At 43.0% G+C, this 15,551-nt stretch overlaps 1 protein-coding gene across 1 annotated transcript in view; it reads left to right on the forward strand.

The window, feature by feature from the left end:
* Nucleotides 1-523: 523 nt before the first annotated feature.
* FREM1 (FRAS1 related extracellular matrix 1) overlaps nt 524-15,551 on the forward strand; it is a 73,958-nt gene continuing 58,930 nt past the window's right edge. Inside the window, exons 1-7 of the mRNA XM_079959912.1 lie at nt 524-759; nt 6,130-6,224; nt 7,189-7,490; nt 8,535-8,731; nt 9,234-9,557; nt 12,518-12,626; nt 13,714-13,845. Coding sequence (XP_079816038.1) covers nt 529-759; nt 6,130-6,224; nt 7,189-7,490; nt 8,535-8,731; nt 9,234-9,557; nt 12,518-12,626; nt 13,714-13,845 — 1,390 coding nt within the window. The 5' untranslated portion in view covers nt 524-528. The remainder of the gene's footprint in view (nt 760-6,129; nt 6,225-7,188; nt 7,491-8,534; nt 8,732-9,233; nt 9,558-12,517; nt 12,627-13,713; nt 13,846-15,551) is intronic.

Raw genomic sequence — 15,551 nt, forward strand, 5'->3', positions numbered from 1 at the left:
TTCCCCCCCCCCCCCTTTACACAAGATACCTGAATTGCTGCAGCCTGGTAACCTTGGTCTGAGCATGTGGGGTGGAGATGGGGAGTTGTAGCAGCCTGGATAAAGCCCTTCAGCTGCCTGTCTCCCACCAACCTAGCTCATTTCTTGTCTGAAATGAAATATGATTGTGTGGGATGTCAAGGCATGATGTTCACTTGTAGCAACAGACGCAATGCATAGTACCTTCCTTTTCATTAATGTCATTCTCTCTCTCTCTCTCTCTCTCTCTTTCCCCCCCCCCACCCCCTAGATTTTTGGGGGAAACCGTGTCCGTTGTTCTAAATGTTGGGATTGATCCATGAATTTATTTACCTGAGGATTCTTTGAAAAGGTTCCTTGTCCAGATTCCATTATGCAGGAAATATTCTTGATGAAGCACATAGAGGACACTGTAGCCTGATGCCCATGATCAGGTGGTGAAGCTTCCCAGGAAGGACTAAGAAAACAACCCCCTTTCCCTAAAGAGTTTTCTCCTTTGCTAACCACACTATGAAGGCTTTGGGGAACAGCTGGCTCCTTTTGCTCTTTGCACTTAATCTGAGAAGCATCCACTCCTCCTTTGTCAATGTCAACCGTGGGGTGAAAGTGATGAAGGGCCAGTCCATATTCCTGTTGCAAGAGGACCTGCAGTTTTCCATTCCCCGAGAGAAGGACGCTTGCAAAGTGGAAGTTGTGATGAACGAGCCGATGACGCAGAGGGTTGGGAAACTAACCCCACAGGTATGTGAAATATCTTGGCATGGAAATTTGGGGAGCTGGGAAGAGGAAGAAAAGGGACGACTTATTGGGAGTAACTGGACTTTGGAATGGCGGAATGGCCATTCTCAAACATAGCATTGGCTTCCATTGTAGTGTAGAGTAGTTTGGACTTGATATTCCGCTTTATCACTACCCTAAGGAGTCTCAAAGCGGCTAACAATCTCCTTTCCCTTCCTCGGCCACAACAAACACTCTGTGAGGTGAGTGAGGCTGAGAGACTTCAGAGAAGCGTGACTAGCCCAAGGTCACCCAGCAGCTGCATGTGAAAGAGCAGGGAATCAAACCCAGTTCTCCAGATTACGAGTCCACTGCTCTTAACCACTACACCACACTGGGTCTCAGTGACTGGCTCTCAGTGGCTTTTCATTATGAGTGAAGCTTGTTTGTTAGTTAAAAGCTTTTGAGACATCTTTTCCCAAACTGAAGCAACTGCATACAGCCCCACCTATATATCGATGGGCAAAGCAGACTTATCTCTAATTTTTCTCCACTGCTGCTGAATGAAACAGCACTTTGCCCTCAAACGCTTCTAATTTGTGCTTGCTTTGGGTTTTTTTAAACTATTATTAAAAGCCACCAGGAGGTAAGTCAGCTGTTCATGTACATTTTAGATAAGACCCCCCCCCAGGGCAAAGCCCAGCACTGTACAGCTCTTAACCACAAGCAAGGGTTCCTTTTAATTGCTCCCCATGTAGTAATAGCGTGACTAAAATGTGAATGCACAGCATACCATGGGACTTGTTCAGTTCCCAAGAATTACCATCAACAGATGGTAAACATACAAAGGGGTTTTTTATGCTTTCTTTCCACATCAGACATATTTCCCATATCACCTTTCTTCTACTTTTGTCCCATCTGGGTTTACTTATGGGAACCTGTGTGGAGAAAGCAACGTTTTCTTGATCTGGTTACTAATACAAAATAGAATGGGATGCTTTGAGAGCAGTGTGGCTGGCACTGAGAGCAGTGATCATGTGTGTTTTCTTCCGCCACCCTGGTATTGGAAACATAAACGGGTCAGGTGCACAAAATTATACTTGGCTCCTCCTGCTGCTGGGTGGGGAAATGTCTGATCTGAGGACTATGTGCACACCAAACAGTTAAAGTAAACAGTTCCCCCCCCCCACAAGAATCCTAAGAACTGTAGTTCACACACAAAGAGAGCCCGAGGTTCAGCACCTTCAACAAACTACAGTTCCCAGGATTCTTTGGGGAAAGGCATGTAGTTTAAACATATGGTGTGTATGCAACCTATGCAGTCATGCAAATCCCATATGCCTAGTTTCACTTTGGAATATCAGTGGGTAGGGGGAGTCTGCTGCCTGAATGCCTTGTTCATGAGCTTACTGGAGGCTACTGTGGGAACCTGATCCAGAGCTAGATGGACCTTTGTTCTGACTCCTCTGGGCTCTTTTTATATTCTTCTGGCTATAGCAATAAGAAATTTCACTCTTATGTAGTAAGCAGCCCATAAAAATGTGGCCAATTATCAACAGGAACATTGTTCTGGTCACTTTGCTTCAATGAATACTGCTCGTGCACCAACCAGTTGCGCCCTTTCTCAGAGATGCACCAAGCTCACCCCATATGTGGACTAATACATGTTCACCATCTGCCTCATCAAATGATTGGATGAATATACTTTAGAGGAAGCCGAATATCTCTTACTTGTTGCTCTCTACACAAAGGAAGTTCTTCTAGTTACCTAGCAGAGGTGCAGCCCCCTACAACAGCTTTGGTGGCCAAATTTGATTTGGCATCGGCCAGCTCTCTAGGAGTGCATAAAGGTAAAAGTATCCCTGCCCATATGGGCCAGTCTTGACAGACTCTAGGGTTGTGCGCTCATCTCACTCTAGAGGAGTGCATAGGCATGCCGTATTTCAAAAATTAAAATTCCAGCCCTGCGCATTCCATCTGGCTGCACTCATTATGTTGCAGGAGGGAGACCCTTAAAGGCACCGGCTGCCTTTGGACAGGAAGATGACCGGCAGCAACAGAAGCATCTCTGCTTAAAATTCAATAATTCCCCCCAGACGCCATTTTAGGCATCCAATTTCCGTACATGTCCAGAATTTTCCAGACGTATGGCAAGCCTAGGAGTGCATGCCAGTGGTGGGTGCGGCCCAAGGTGGGCATGGCTACCCACAACATTTAAAAGAAATTAATTTCTGCAAACTAGCCCTAAGAACCAAATAGCAATCTAGGTGGAAACTTTGTTTGTCCCATTGTGGAGAAGAGGATGCTAGACTAAGTAGACCTCTTTTTTCTTTTTTGCTCCAGTAGGACTTGTATTCTTCATTTGTTAAGATGAAGCATTGTGTGGGAATGTTTTACTGTGAATAAAGCTGCCATGATGAAGAAACAAATATGACATTGGAAATTAGCAAGTGATTTTGGAACAATAACACACAGTATATCTGTAACCTCTGCTATCCTTCTAGTTTAGACATAGGGTTGTGGGGTTTGTTTGTTTGTTTGTTTGTTTGTTTGTTGCATATCCCTATGCCTAATAGTGGGACATGGGTGGTGCTGTGGTCTAAACCACAGAGCCTCTTGGGCTTGCCGATCAGAAGGTCAGCAGTTCAAATCCCCACGACGGGGTGAGCTCCCATTGCTTGGTCCCTGCTCCTGCCAACCTAGCAGTTTGGAAGTATGTCAAAGTGCAAGTAGATAAATAGGTACCGCTCTGGTGGGAAGGTGAACAGTGTTTCCGTGCGCTGCTCTGGTTTGCCAGAAGCAGCTTAGTCATGCTGGCCACATGACCTGGAAGCTGTCTGTGGACAAATGCTGGCTTCCTTGGCCAGTAAAGCGAGATGAGTGCCACAACCCCAGAGTCATCCACGACTGGACTTAACGGTCAGGGGTCCCTTTACCTTTACCTATGCCTAATAGCAATATGCAGTTATCATCAGGTAATAATGCTGATCGCCACGCCTTCGGTTCATTTTGAGCTGATGCTAATAGCATAGAAGCAGAACATGCTCTGGTCAGTTGGCAACTCTTAACTGCCAGCCCCCCCCCCATGGCAGAACTTGCCCTTGTTTTGCTAAAGAGATTGTGCTTTTAACCAGCAAACACTGCATTATGCAAGAACCTGTCCTATTATTTCCTTTGCTGTCGTTAAAGTGAGTAATGTGCTAGGAATGTGTGACAATTTAATTACAAATTGTAATTGAAAAGTAGTTGAAGTGGAAATAAAAGCAAAGCCAGACAGTAATTAGGAAAAGATTTAGCTCTCCTTTGTTTTACTTGTTAAATTTATAGACAATTATGGCTGCCTGATCATATGAAAGAAAAACATATTAGGAAGCATAAAACAGCTGTTTCCCTTTAACAAAGCAGATTGTGTCTATTTTATAATCATTGTCTGTCTACGGCAAGAGTCATGTTGAGGAAAAAAGCTTTCATTATTTATCTCCCTCGTTATCAATTAAGTGGAGGAACTAATGATGTCTTCTGGAAAAACACAATTTATGACTATTATGGCCATAGTTCTCTGATGGATAGCATTGCCTGTACCGTGTTGCAGCTCTCGTCTTCCATTAGAAGGAAGCTGAATTCTCAAGGCTAAGAGCATTTGGAGACGTGAGCCTTAAATTGCTTCTCTGACTTCCTAGCGCTCTTTCAGTGAGCACCTGAAGTCATTTCCACATGCGGGGCTTAAATTGGCTTTGTTTTAAATCAACTCTTCGGAGAAATGTAAACCTGCATTGACTAAGAGTTGCATCTGGTTTCTCTCCTGCGTTGGCTGCATTTGTGAGACGAAATTGGTGAGAGGGACTCAGATGTGTTTCCTTGTGTCCCGTGTGGGGCCGGTGGGAATGCACTGCCCAATGTCAATGCAGACGAGGCTGCCTTTACCATTAGGCAAGGTGATGTTGGCCCCACCAGGTGACAGATTGGGGGGGGGATAATTTAATGGTGACAAATTGTTTAGCTTCTTATGTCTTTGCCACCCTGTGAGTGTGTGTGGTGGCGTATTATTATTATTTAACTCAGTTACAAAAAATGTCTTGGACCATTTTTGGATACGGGGAAAATATAGTGAAAGCAAGGCAAGTGTAATATGAATGAGCATTCTGGCCAAAGCAGTCTGTCTGTAGTCCAAATCAACTGCAGTGAGTGGGAACCTGCATGACAATGCTCTGAGAGTCAGACAGCAGCAGCAATGTGTGGTTGGATATCCGATATACAATTTGGAGCTCCATAGTCCCAGTTGGCTTGATCCTCCAGACTAAGCTGGTTGAATTTTAGTTCTTGCCATCTTCAACTTAAATCCCATTGAGTTAAATGGGAACTAAATGCAAATAACTGGATCCATGTCACTGTTTATTATGATGATGATGTTATTGTTGTTTAGTCATTTAGTCGTATCCGACACTTCATGACCCCATGGACCAGAGCATGCCAGGCACTCCTGTCTTCCACTGCCTCCTGCAGTTTGGTCAAACTCATGTTAGTAGCTTCGAGAACACTGTCCAACCATCTCATCCTCTGTTGTCCCCTTCTCCTTGTGTCCTCAATCTTTCCCAACATCAGGGTATTTTCCAGGGAGTCTTCTCTTCTCATATATTGGAGTATTGGAGCCTCAGCTTCAGGATCTGTCCTTCCTTATTATATTCTGTTTATACGTATTATACGTCTGTGTATTAGGAAGACTCGGAAGTCTGTCTTAAGAATGCTGCAGTGTACAGGATCATGATATGATCACCGAGCACTGAGGGCCACTTTACATAAAATATAAGAGAGACAAGCATATCTTCTGAAGATGTTTGTTTGTTTGTTGCATTTATATCCCAGCTTTTTCTCCCAGGAGCACAAGGTGGTCTGCTTGGTTCTCCCCCTCCTCATTTAATTCTCACAACAATCCTGTGACGTAAGTTAGGCTGAGAGTCAGTGACCGGTCCCAGTTTACTCAGTAAGCAAGTGGGGACTTGAACCCTGGTCTCCCAGGTCCTAGTCTGACTCTTTAACCACTATACCAAATTCTCAAGTGGTTGTATATATGTGTAAATAAAACCAGATATGCTAAAGACACTGCAGTCTCTATTGTCCTTCATTCCATGGAAACTGAGCCCTGGGTAAAGCTCTTGGAACCCCAGGAGTCTTTGATTGCTCAAAGATTGTGGCGGCTTATAACTGTATTAATTCCCCACAGTCCCAGAAACATTGTTAAGCTATCTACCCATTTTTTATATAAATACCACAGGGTAATTATGCAAATCACTTCTGCATTGCAAAATGTTTTTTCAAGATAAACTAAAATGAGCCAAAAGGGAAAACGTCTGAAATATGATGCCTCCTCTTTAAACAAAGCCCATTTTTCAACAGGTGTTTGATTGCCATTTTCTTCCCAATGAAGTCAAGTACACTCACAACGGATGCCCAATTCTCAATGAAGACTTAGTCATGCTGAGGTTATACAGGTAAGCAGCATTGGGGTGATGGCTCAGGGGGTGTTTCCTAGGAAAGAACAAGCATGTTTCTACCATTCACCTAATATTAAAAGGTAATGCTAAGTGAATTATCTCTTCTGAGTTTTCTTTTATATCGCGTTACAAAGAAAATTAAAAATCCATGATATAAGGATCCCTCTGATACCTTATATCATGTATGGTGGGGAAGTGATAAAATTAAGAAATTTTGGGGAAATATACATGAGGAACTGAAAAAAAATGTTTAAAACAACAATTGGTAAGAAACCAGAAACATTCCTTTTAGGAATTATAACAAATGACATCCCAAAACATGAAGAGAATCTTTTTATATGCAACAGCTGCCACAAGGTTATTGATTGGAAAAAAAAGGAAATCAGAAGAAGTACCAACATTGAAAGATTGGCAAAATAATTTTTTTGAAATGATTGAATTAGCAAAATGACGGCAACATGAAATGATTGAATTAGCAAAAATGACGGCAACAATTAGAATGCAATTTAATCAAAATCTTGCCACCCGCAACCCCACCTCCTTGTTTATTGCGGAAGTGGCTTTCTCACAGTAGACAACCAGATGCCTGTCAGAAACCCACAAGCAGGTTCCAAGCTCAGGAGCCTAATTAAAATACAGTGGTACCTCAGGTTACATATGCTTCGGGTTACATACGCTTCAGGTTACAGACTCCGCTAACCCAGAAATAGTGCTTCAGGTTAAGAACTTTGCTTAAGGATGAGAACAGAAATTGTGCTTCAGTGGCGCGGTGGCAACAGAAGGCCCCATTAGCTAAAGAGGTGCTTCAGGTTAAGAACAGTTTCAGGTTCAGAACGGACCTCTGGAACAAATTAAGTACTTAACCTGAGGTACCACTGTATACCAAATGTTGTAGATTCCAAAATGTGCCCAACTCTTTTCCTTGATAAAATTTGGCTGTCTTTTTTCTTGCCCTTTGCAGATTTATGGAAACCGAGACATTTACTGAAATGGTTCCCTTCCTTGTAAAGTTACTTGAACCTGATTGTAATATTATCAAGATGAGCTCGAGTGCCCTACAGGTCCCTGGCTTTCATGGCCTGTCCAATGTAATTAACAAGAACGTAATTACTTTAGACTACAACAGGAAAATAAACTTGGATTGTACCATAAGCCTGATTTCTGTAGAAACTTTCCTGCCAGCCCATGGGCAACTTGTCAGAGCATCAGCAGAAGAAGAACCGCCTCGTGGAGATCAGCCTCATAGTTTCCCTCCCACAACAGGTATGTACACTTCGTTTTTTTGCACCTGTTATATCATCACAAATATCTTCGTTTAATGATGAGGTTGTATAGGGGCGCCAACTTGCCTCCACATTATGGAGAGGGGCATGACGTGACACATCATGGAACATCATGGGAGGAGGAGCCACCAGTCATTAAAGCTGAATGGCCGCTGTGTTTGGCTCTGCCCCAGCTCCTTCCAACCGATGTCCTGACGTCATGCATACAACATTGGTTCCCCCAATTGCCTTTGTAAGCTGCTGCCTCTGCCCAATAGAATGATGTCAGCAATATCTAGACAACATGATGACCATCTACATTGTTAAATGAGCACTGTTCCACAGCATTTGATATTTTCATTTACATACATTCATTCGAAATAAGATGGGTTTATGAAGCAATTCTATATCCTTCCACCACACTGACAAAGAATTCTATGAAACAGTAATCAATATCCGGAATCACTGTTCAGTGTTGGACATCATATTTTCTGAATACACAAAGCTTCGCAGCTTGTCTGTTATCGTACAAAGTCTGGTGCCTCGCTTCATTTAAAGATTTTCAGAGACTTCGAGACTAAAGATTTCATTTTGGACTTGTTATGGTTTGAAGGAATTCTCTAAAAGATTGTCTATTGCGTATGTACATGGTCATCGTGTTGTGTAGACATTGCTGACATTCACTTTGCAACACAGGAGTTTGTTTGGTTGGTTGGTTACTTATTGTTGTACCATGGCTAATAAAATGATGTGCCTTAACATGATGCCTAAAAAATAATAAGAGTGGACGTCAGGCAAGTGTCCTTGGTGGGCTTCTCTGGGAGTGCATTCTATGAACAGAGAGATACCCCAACTGATTCACACAGAACATAAAGCTGGAGCTGGCTATAAAAATTATTCACAGAACATCTCATAGCCCCCTCATTCCTTCCCATAGGTATTTCAGTCGTGAACTGTTCCTAGCTTCTGGTGTCTGGTTTGCATCTTCTGTCCATGTTTCTGTTGAGAGAGAAAAAACCCACTGTGATTTCCTTTGGGCCATTAGGACGTAGGAGAGGTGAAAACTGTTCATCTGGGAGCTGTGTTTCAGGCCTGAAGACCATACAGAACATTAAAGTGAGCTGTGAAGATTTTCTCCTGATGGGCCTAAGATACCAGCATTTGGACCCTCCTTCGCCCAACATTGATTACATTCCCATCAGGCTGGATCTCACAGATAGCAGAAGCAAGATCATCTACAAGGTAAAGGCCTTATACAGGGGTAGGCAACCTAAGGCCCAGGGGCCAGATGTGGCCCAATCGCCTTCTCAATCCAGCCCACAGACAGTCCGGGAATCAGCGTGTTTTTACATGAGTAGAATGTGTCCTTTTATTTAAAATGCATCTCTGGGTTATTTCTGGGGCCTAGGAATTTCTTCATATATTTTTTTCAAAATCTAGTCCGGCCCACCACATGGTCTGAGGGACGGTGGACCGCCCCATGGCTGAAAAAGGTTGCTGACCCCTGGCCTTATAGGAAGGAACTTTGGCATAGACAGATGCAGGCTTAGGTGAAGCCAGCCTTTGCCAACCTGGTGCCCTCCAGATGTTTTGGACTACAAGTCCCACCAGCCTCAGACATGCCGGCTGGGACTTATGGGAATTGCAGTCCAAAACACCTGAATGGCACCACTGGGTTAGGCTGCCAGAAGAGCATTCAGCCATAATTAGACGCTTACTTTGTCACCTGCTTCTTCTTCCACAGTCTGAGCATGCTTGGCTTCCCGTTCACATTGGAGGTGCGTTTCCTAACCAGCCGCCCCAAGCTGCCTTCATGGCTATGCAAATCCTAGAAGCAGACCAGTTCATTCTGAGCCTGTTGTCAACAACCATACTGGATGCCGAAGATGGTGAAACAGCCAAATCCCTGCTCATCTTCAACATCACCAGACCACCCCGGGAAGGCTACATCACTCATCTGCAAGACCATACGAGGCCCATCTCATCCTTCACGTGGAACAGCCTCAATGATATGCTTATTGCTTATCAGCCACCAAACAGCAGCCACACAGAGAGGAGAAATTATGAGGTAACCAAAGCGATTTTAATGAAGTCTCTCACAAGATTTCAAAGCATTTATCAAGAAAGACTTTTTAAAAAAAATATACGGTTTCTTGATGACTTTCCACTCCTACTGTCCTGATGTTTGTTTGTTTATTCCTTTTTATTAGCTGTTTTATAATACACATACTTTTATTATCTAAACCCCGCTACCATCAAATATTTCAGTAATCCATTGCTTATACCAGGCATAGGCAAACTTGGCCCTCCAGATGTTTTGAGACTACAGTTCCCATCATCCCTGACCACTTGTCCTGTTAGCTAGGGATGATGGGAGTTGTAGTCCCAAAACATCTGGAGGGCCGAGTTCACCTATGCCTGGCTTATACAGTCAAACCATGGTTTCCAAACACCTCTGTTTTGGAATGTATCAGCTGCTGAATGCCGAAAACCTAGAAGCAAATGCTCTGGTTTTTGAACGTTTTCAGAAGGCACACATCCGACACGGCTCCCACTTAAGTGCAGGAACGGATTGCGTTTGACAACCAAGGTTTGACTCTATATCAAATCCTGCCTGCAACTTCATATATTGGTGATTGTTTGATAGATCAGTGGTCTCCATTACTCCTTAAAAACTTTGTCATCATGTCCTCTTTATGCCATTACGTTCCATCATTTTCACAAGCCATTCCTCCTTCGTTGGCAATCCTTTCTCTTTCAACTTCTGTTGTCGAATAGGGTAAAGATAAAAGTAAAGGACCCCTGGACACTTAAGTCCAGTCAAAGGTGACTATGGGGTTGCAGCACTCATCTCGCTTTCAGGCCAAGGGAGCTCGTGTTTGTCCACAGACAGCTTTCCAGGTCATATGGCCAGCATAATTAAACTGCTTCTGGTGCAATGGGACACTGTGGTGGAAACCAGAGTGCACAGAAATGCAGTTTACCTTCCTGCCACAGTGGTACCTATTTATCTACTTGTACTGGCGTGCTTTCGAACTGCTAGGTTGGCAGGACCTGGGACAGAGCAGCAGGAGCTTCCCCCCCCCCTTTGTGTGTCACAATGACTGGAGTGTTGGACTATGACTTGGGAGAACGGGGTTCGAATCCCCTCTCAGCTGCGTGGGTCACTGGGTGACCTTCGGCCAGGTGCCATCTCTTAGCCCAGCCTTTCTCAACCCAGGATTTCCCAGATATTCTTGAACTACAACTCCCATCATCCCTGATCATTCGTTATATGCTGGCTAGGAATCATGGGAGTTGTAGTCCAACATCATCTAGGGATCCAAGGTTGAGAAAGGCTGTCTTAGCCTAACCTACCTCGCAGCAGGAGGATGACCATGCTGAGTATCATTGCCCAGAAACACATCAGTGACTTCCAGTCATGGTGGTGGCACTTAGGTAATTTTGGACTCTGGAATTAATAGCCTTGTTAGACCCCCCTCTCTATAGACTGCAATGTGTGTTACAGTGGTACCTCGGGTTAAGTACTTAATTTGTTCTGAAGGTCCATTCTTAATCTGAAACTGTTCTTAACCTGAAGACCACTTTAGCTAATGGGGCCTCCTGCTGCTGCCGCTCCGCCGGAGCACGATTTCTGTTCTCATCCTGAAGCAAAGTTCTTACCCTGAAGCACTATTTCTGGGTTAGCGGAGTCTGTAACCTGAAGCGTATGTAACCTGAAGTGTATGTAACCCGAGGTACCACTGTACTTCATTTCAGGACAGGGGGCTCCTGTTCAGTGGGACTCTGGACTTTTGACCCATTCTCTGGTTACATCACAGCACTTTTCAACAGAGTGATTTCACACATTGTATTACAGGTCATCAAATGTTAAGTTGTTAAATCATGAGGAATCTGGTGACCTGCATGCACATGTGAACCATCTCAGTGTGTCACTAAAGTTTGTTCAACTGCCTCAGTTAATTTGTCAGAATCAGGAGGGCTATTTGCCCCTTAATAAACATGAAACCCACTTTCCTTATAAATTCCCAAATTACTAAAAATGTGGATCACAGCATTTGAAAGTTATATAGTTGTTTTATGATCATTATGATTATTATTACCAATGTTTTTCATCCAATGCTGTCCTTTAATCCTTTCAGGGAATCTGTCATGTTCTGTTGTGCATGCTGTGTGAGGAATGGTTGATGCTGAGAGGCGATAAGATGGGAGAACTTACACAATTTAATAACATTAGAAAAGAATTACAAGTATTTGAGATGCATAAATGCTTATGAGAGCTTAAACAGAAAAGATAAATGTCACCTATGACTGGATCTTGTCATCTCTTTAAATTTTAGCAAATAGCAATGGCAGTGAGTATTGTTGGAACAGAGATATCAGTGCCCTTTCCTTAGTGAAAACGTGTTCCATAAGCTGCTATTTAGCCTATTTTTATCTATTACCTTAATTATTTCTGGTTTGGTGTTTTTTTCTTTCAAAAAATAGTAAAAAGGGGGGTGTTTTCTATTCTTTTAAAGAATCCCTAGCATTTTCATTTCAGTTGCAAAAATACCATGGAAGTATAATTAGTACTCCCTCTTGTGGAAGTTAAAATGAATGTCTCACGTGTGCAACATTTTTTAAAGAATTAAATTGTACAAACTGACTACAGGGAACAGCATTTTTTTTAAAAGGGGGGATACTGGAGATTATGGAGGAAAACATATGGCCTTTTAAACATTCTGGTTCCATTTAGCAGTCTAAACCTCTCTGTGGTTGATTTCCTGTGTTATTTTGAGCTCAAAATCTTTCAAGATTCCTCTAGTTCAGAGGTTGGTAAACAGTTGGCCCTCCAGATGTTGTGAGACACCAAATCCCATTAACCCCAGACAGCATCCCCAATGGTCAGGGATGGCAGTAGCGACAGCCCAACAACATTTGTAGGGCCACAGGTTCCCCACTCTGCAATAGTCTCTTACTTGTCAGCTGCTGTTTCATCTTCCCAGGTAATCTTCAGAAAATGCTGTTTCCATTTTTGTGTAACAGGTGGAGTTTGAAGTTCATGATTTGTACTTTGAAAGAAGTTCACCAATTACTATCCATATCTCTGTTAGAACGGCACACACAAATGCTCCTCGGGTCTCATGGAATACTGGTGAGAATTCATATTATGCTTGATAGTTTTCTTTAAAAGACAGGGTGTGGCTGCAGAGGTCAGATGCAACAAACCAATAGTCTTTCAATAGGTTCTTTAGCCTTTTTAAATGAGAAGCCACATGGGATTATGCTATTTTGTGGGGAAAGAAATTGTCCTTGAGTTTGTTTCTGTCATAGACTCGTTGACTCGTAGAATTGTAGAGTTGGAAGGGACCCTGAGGATAATCTAGTCCAACCCCCCCCCCCCCCCCGCAATGCAGGAACATGCAGCTACAGGGATCAAACCTGCAACCTTGGGGTTATTAGCACCACAGCTGAGCTAACCAGGCTCAGTGTGACACTAGTTTTGTGCTGTCTCCTAGGAAGACCCAGGGGAGGTTCATGAAATCAACTCATATCTGCATCATGTGTCCCTTGTTGAATCAAAACGAGCATGTGATCTGAAAGCCATTGCACACCCTCTGGCATTTCTCTGATGAAAATAGGGATGTCCTATTCCATTATGATTATGATTATGATTATTAATATCTCGTCCATCTGACTGGGTTGCTCCAGACACTCTAGGCAGCTTCCAACATACATAAAAACATAATAAAACATTAAACATTAAAAAGCTTCCCTATACAGGGCTGCCTTCAGATGGCTCGGGGTTCAGATAACTCCATACCGTCCAACATTTCTCTGGTGAGAATAGGGACGTCCTGTGGAAAAGTGGGACATTTCGGGATCAAATCAGAAACCAGAAGGGCTTCTGTAAATCTGGGACTTTCCCTGGAAAATAGGGACAATTGGAGGGTCTGCCATTGTCCCCAGTGAAGTTTCTTGAAGGGGTCAGTGCTAAATGAGGCTTCCAAGAGTTACCTCCAGAGCTCTATACGGATGAAATTAATTCCTTTCTATAACAGATGCCAACTACTTGCATGGGACCTTTGAGTAAACCATACGGTTGTTTGAACATGGTTTACTCAAAGGCCCCATGCAAGTGGTTGGCATCTGTTATAGAAAGGAATTCACCATTAGTGCTGGGTTGCACTTATTGTTCTTACTGTTCTGAATAAATTACAGGTTCAGGGTTTCTGTTCTAGGTCTTGATCTCCTGGAAGGACAGTCTCGCCCTATAACTTGGGAACAGTTTCAGATTGTAGACAATGACGACATCAATGGTGTTCGCATAGTCACTGTTGATGGTCTACAGCATGGACAGCTCACTCTAAGAGGTATTGTGTCCTCCCTGATGTCTATATACAGATGTTACTATTGGTCAGTGCAGTTCATGCAACAATTCACCTTTTCAGCTGCCATGACAATGAGGACTTGAGGAGGAAGCCACCACTGGGCTCATGACAAGACTAGGGTTGCCATATTATTCAAACAGTGAAAATTCAGACAGAAAAGTTGTTGAGCTTCTTCTGGACATTTGACCGATTTCTGCCCAGACACCGATTTCTACCGACTGCCGTATTCTGGATATGTCCAGGAAATTCCAGGTGTACAGCACTTGTGAGAACTATACAGCACCCTGGTGAGGCATGGTTTCTGACAAATGCCTTTGTATGACTTCTGCACAGCTGTAAGTCTAGTACTGGCCCCACATGAACTTACTAAAGACACATCTGTGTATTTCTTAAACCTTTGGACCCTAAAGGTTACGGGGAGAACTGTAGCTTGGTGGTAGAGAACATATTTTTGCATGCAGAAGGTTCCAAGCGCAGTCCCTGGTATCTCAGTTTTAAAGAATTAGCTAGCCAGTGATGGGAAAGATTGAGTTGTTCCAACTACCAGTAAGTACTACTCAGAATAGACCCATTAAGATTAACAGTCCTAAGTTAATTATGCAAATCAAGTTCAATGGGTCCACTCTGAGTATGACTAACATTGGACACAACCCTCTGCTTGATACTAGGAATAGAGAAGAAATGTGTTTGGTCTGCATTTCAAAGCAAAGAAACCTAATGTGCAGGTCCCAAATTTATATGCAGATGAGAATGCAGCTGTCATTCTGATTATGTATGTTTATGAATTTTCCAATGCAGTTTTTTTAAAACAACAACATAAAACAAAACCTTAAAATTCACTCACTGAGTCACCATTGGTGATCATCCCTCCATTTCAGGTGGGGGGAATGCATTGAAAAGTGTATAAAAAAACCCAAAACAAACCATGTATTTTAGGGAACAAATATCTAATTTAAATGCACATTTTTCATGTACATTTTTTTAAAAGCACACCAAAGAAAGGGATAGAATGTCAAATTGCACCCCATGTTATTTGTATAAAAAATTGTGGGAAATTGTTTGGTGCATTTTAATTGCCACATGTTGCAAAATTATTATTCTGCAATTTTAACTGTGGGTAACTCATTAAGTCTTCCAAATAATGTGCTCTTGCGACATGGAAGCCTATATGTTGTTGCATTCATAGGGAGTTTGGATTCTTTTGCAATATGTTCTTGTTTGTTTCACTAACATCCCAGAGAAAAACGATGTTGTGTCTGTCACTCAGTGAACCAGCATTGATCTAGTAAGCCAGTTCTGATGTTTGTGGTGAAGGAATCGTATTCATTTAATGGTGGTTGTTTTTTGGCCTGGCTAGTCTGGAAGAATCTCTTCTATGTAACAAGATTGTTTTCTGCAATTTATGAGGAAGGATGATCACCAATGGTGGCCCATTGAGTGAATTTGTGCAGGGCTGAAATCCTTTATGATTTCCTGCTCTTGGCCCTCCAATTTCTACCTCTTACAAACTGAATCATTTCTGTCCATAAGCTTCACACCTTCTAAAGTAGTATTACCTTTTAAAAAAGTATATACCCATTATGGGCTTCCGGGTCGGCGCCATCGCCGAATGGCGGACTCCCTCCGAGCTCCGGAGGGAGTCGGCTGGGTAGGGGTCGGGTCCTGCCGTGCCGGCGACGCGGGGACCC

The sequence above is a fragment of the Podarcis cretensis genome, assembly GCF_951804945.1.
Source record: "Podarcis cretensis genome assembly, chromosome: 17".
NCBI lineage: Eukaryota > Metazoa > Chordata > Lepidosauria > Squamata > Lacertidae > Podarcis > Podarcis cretensis.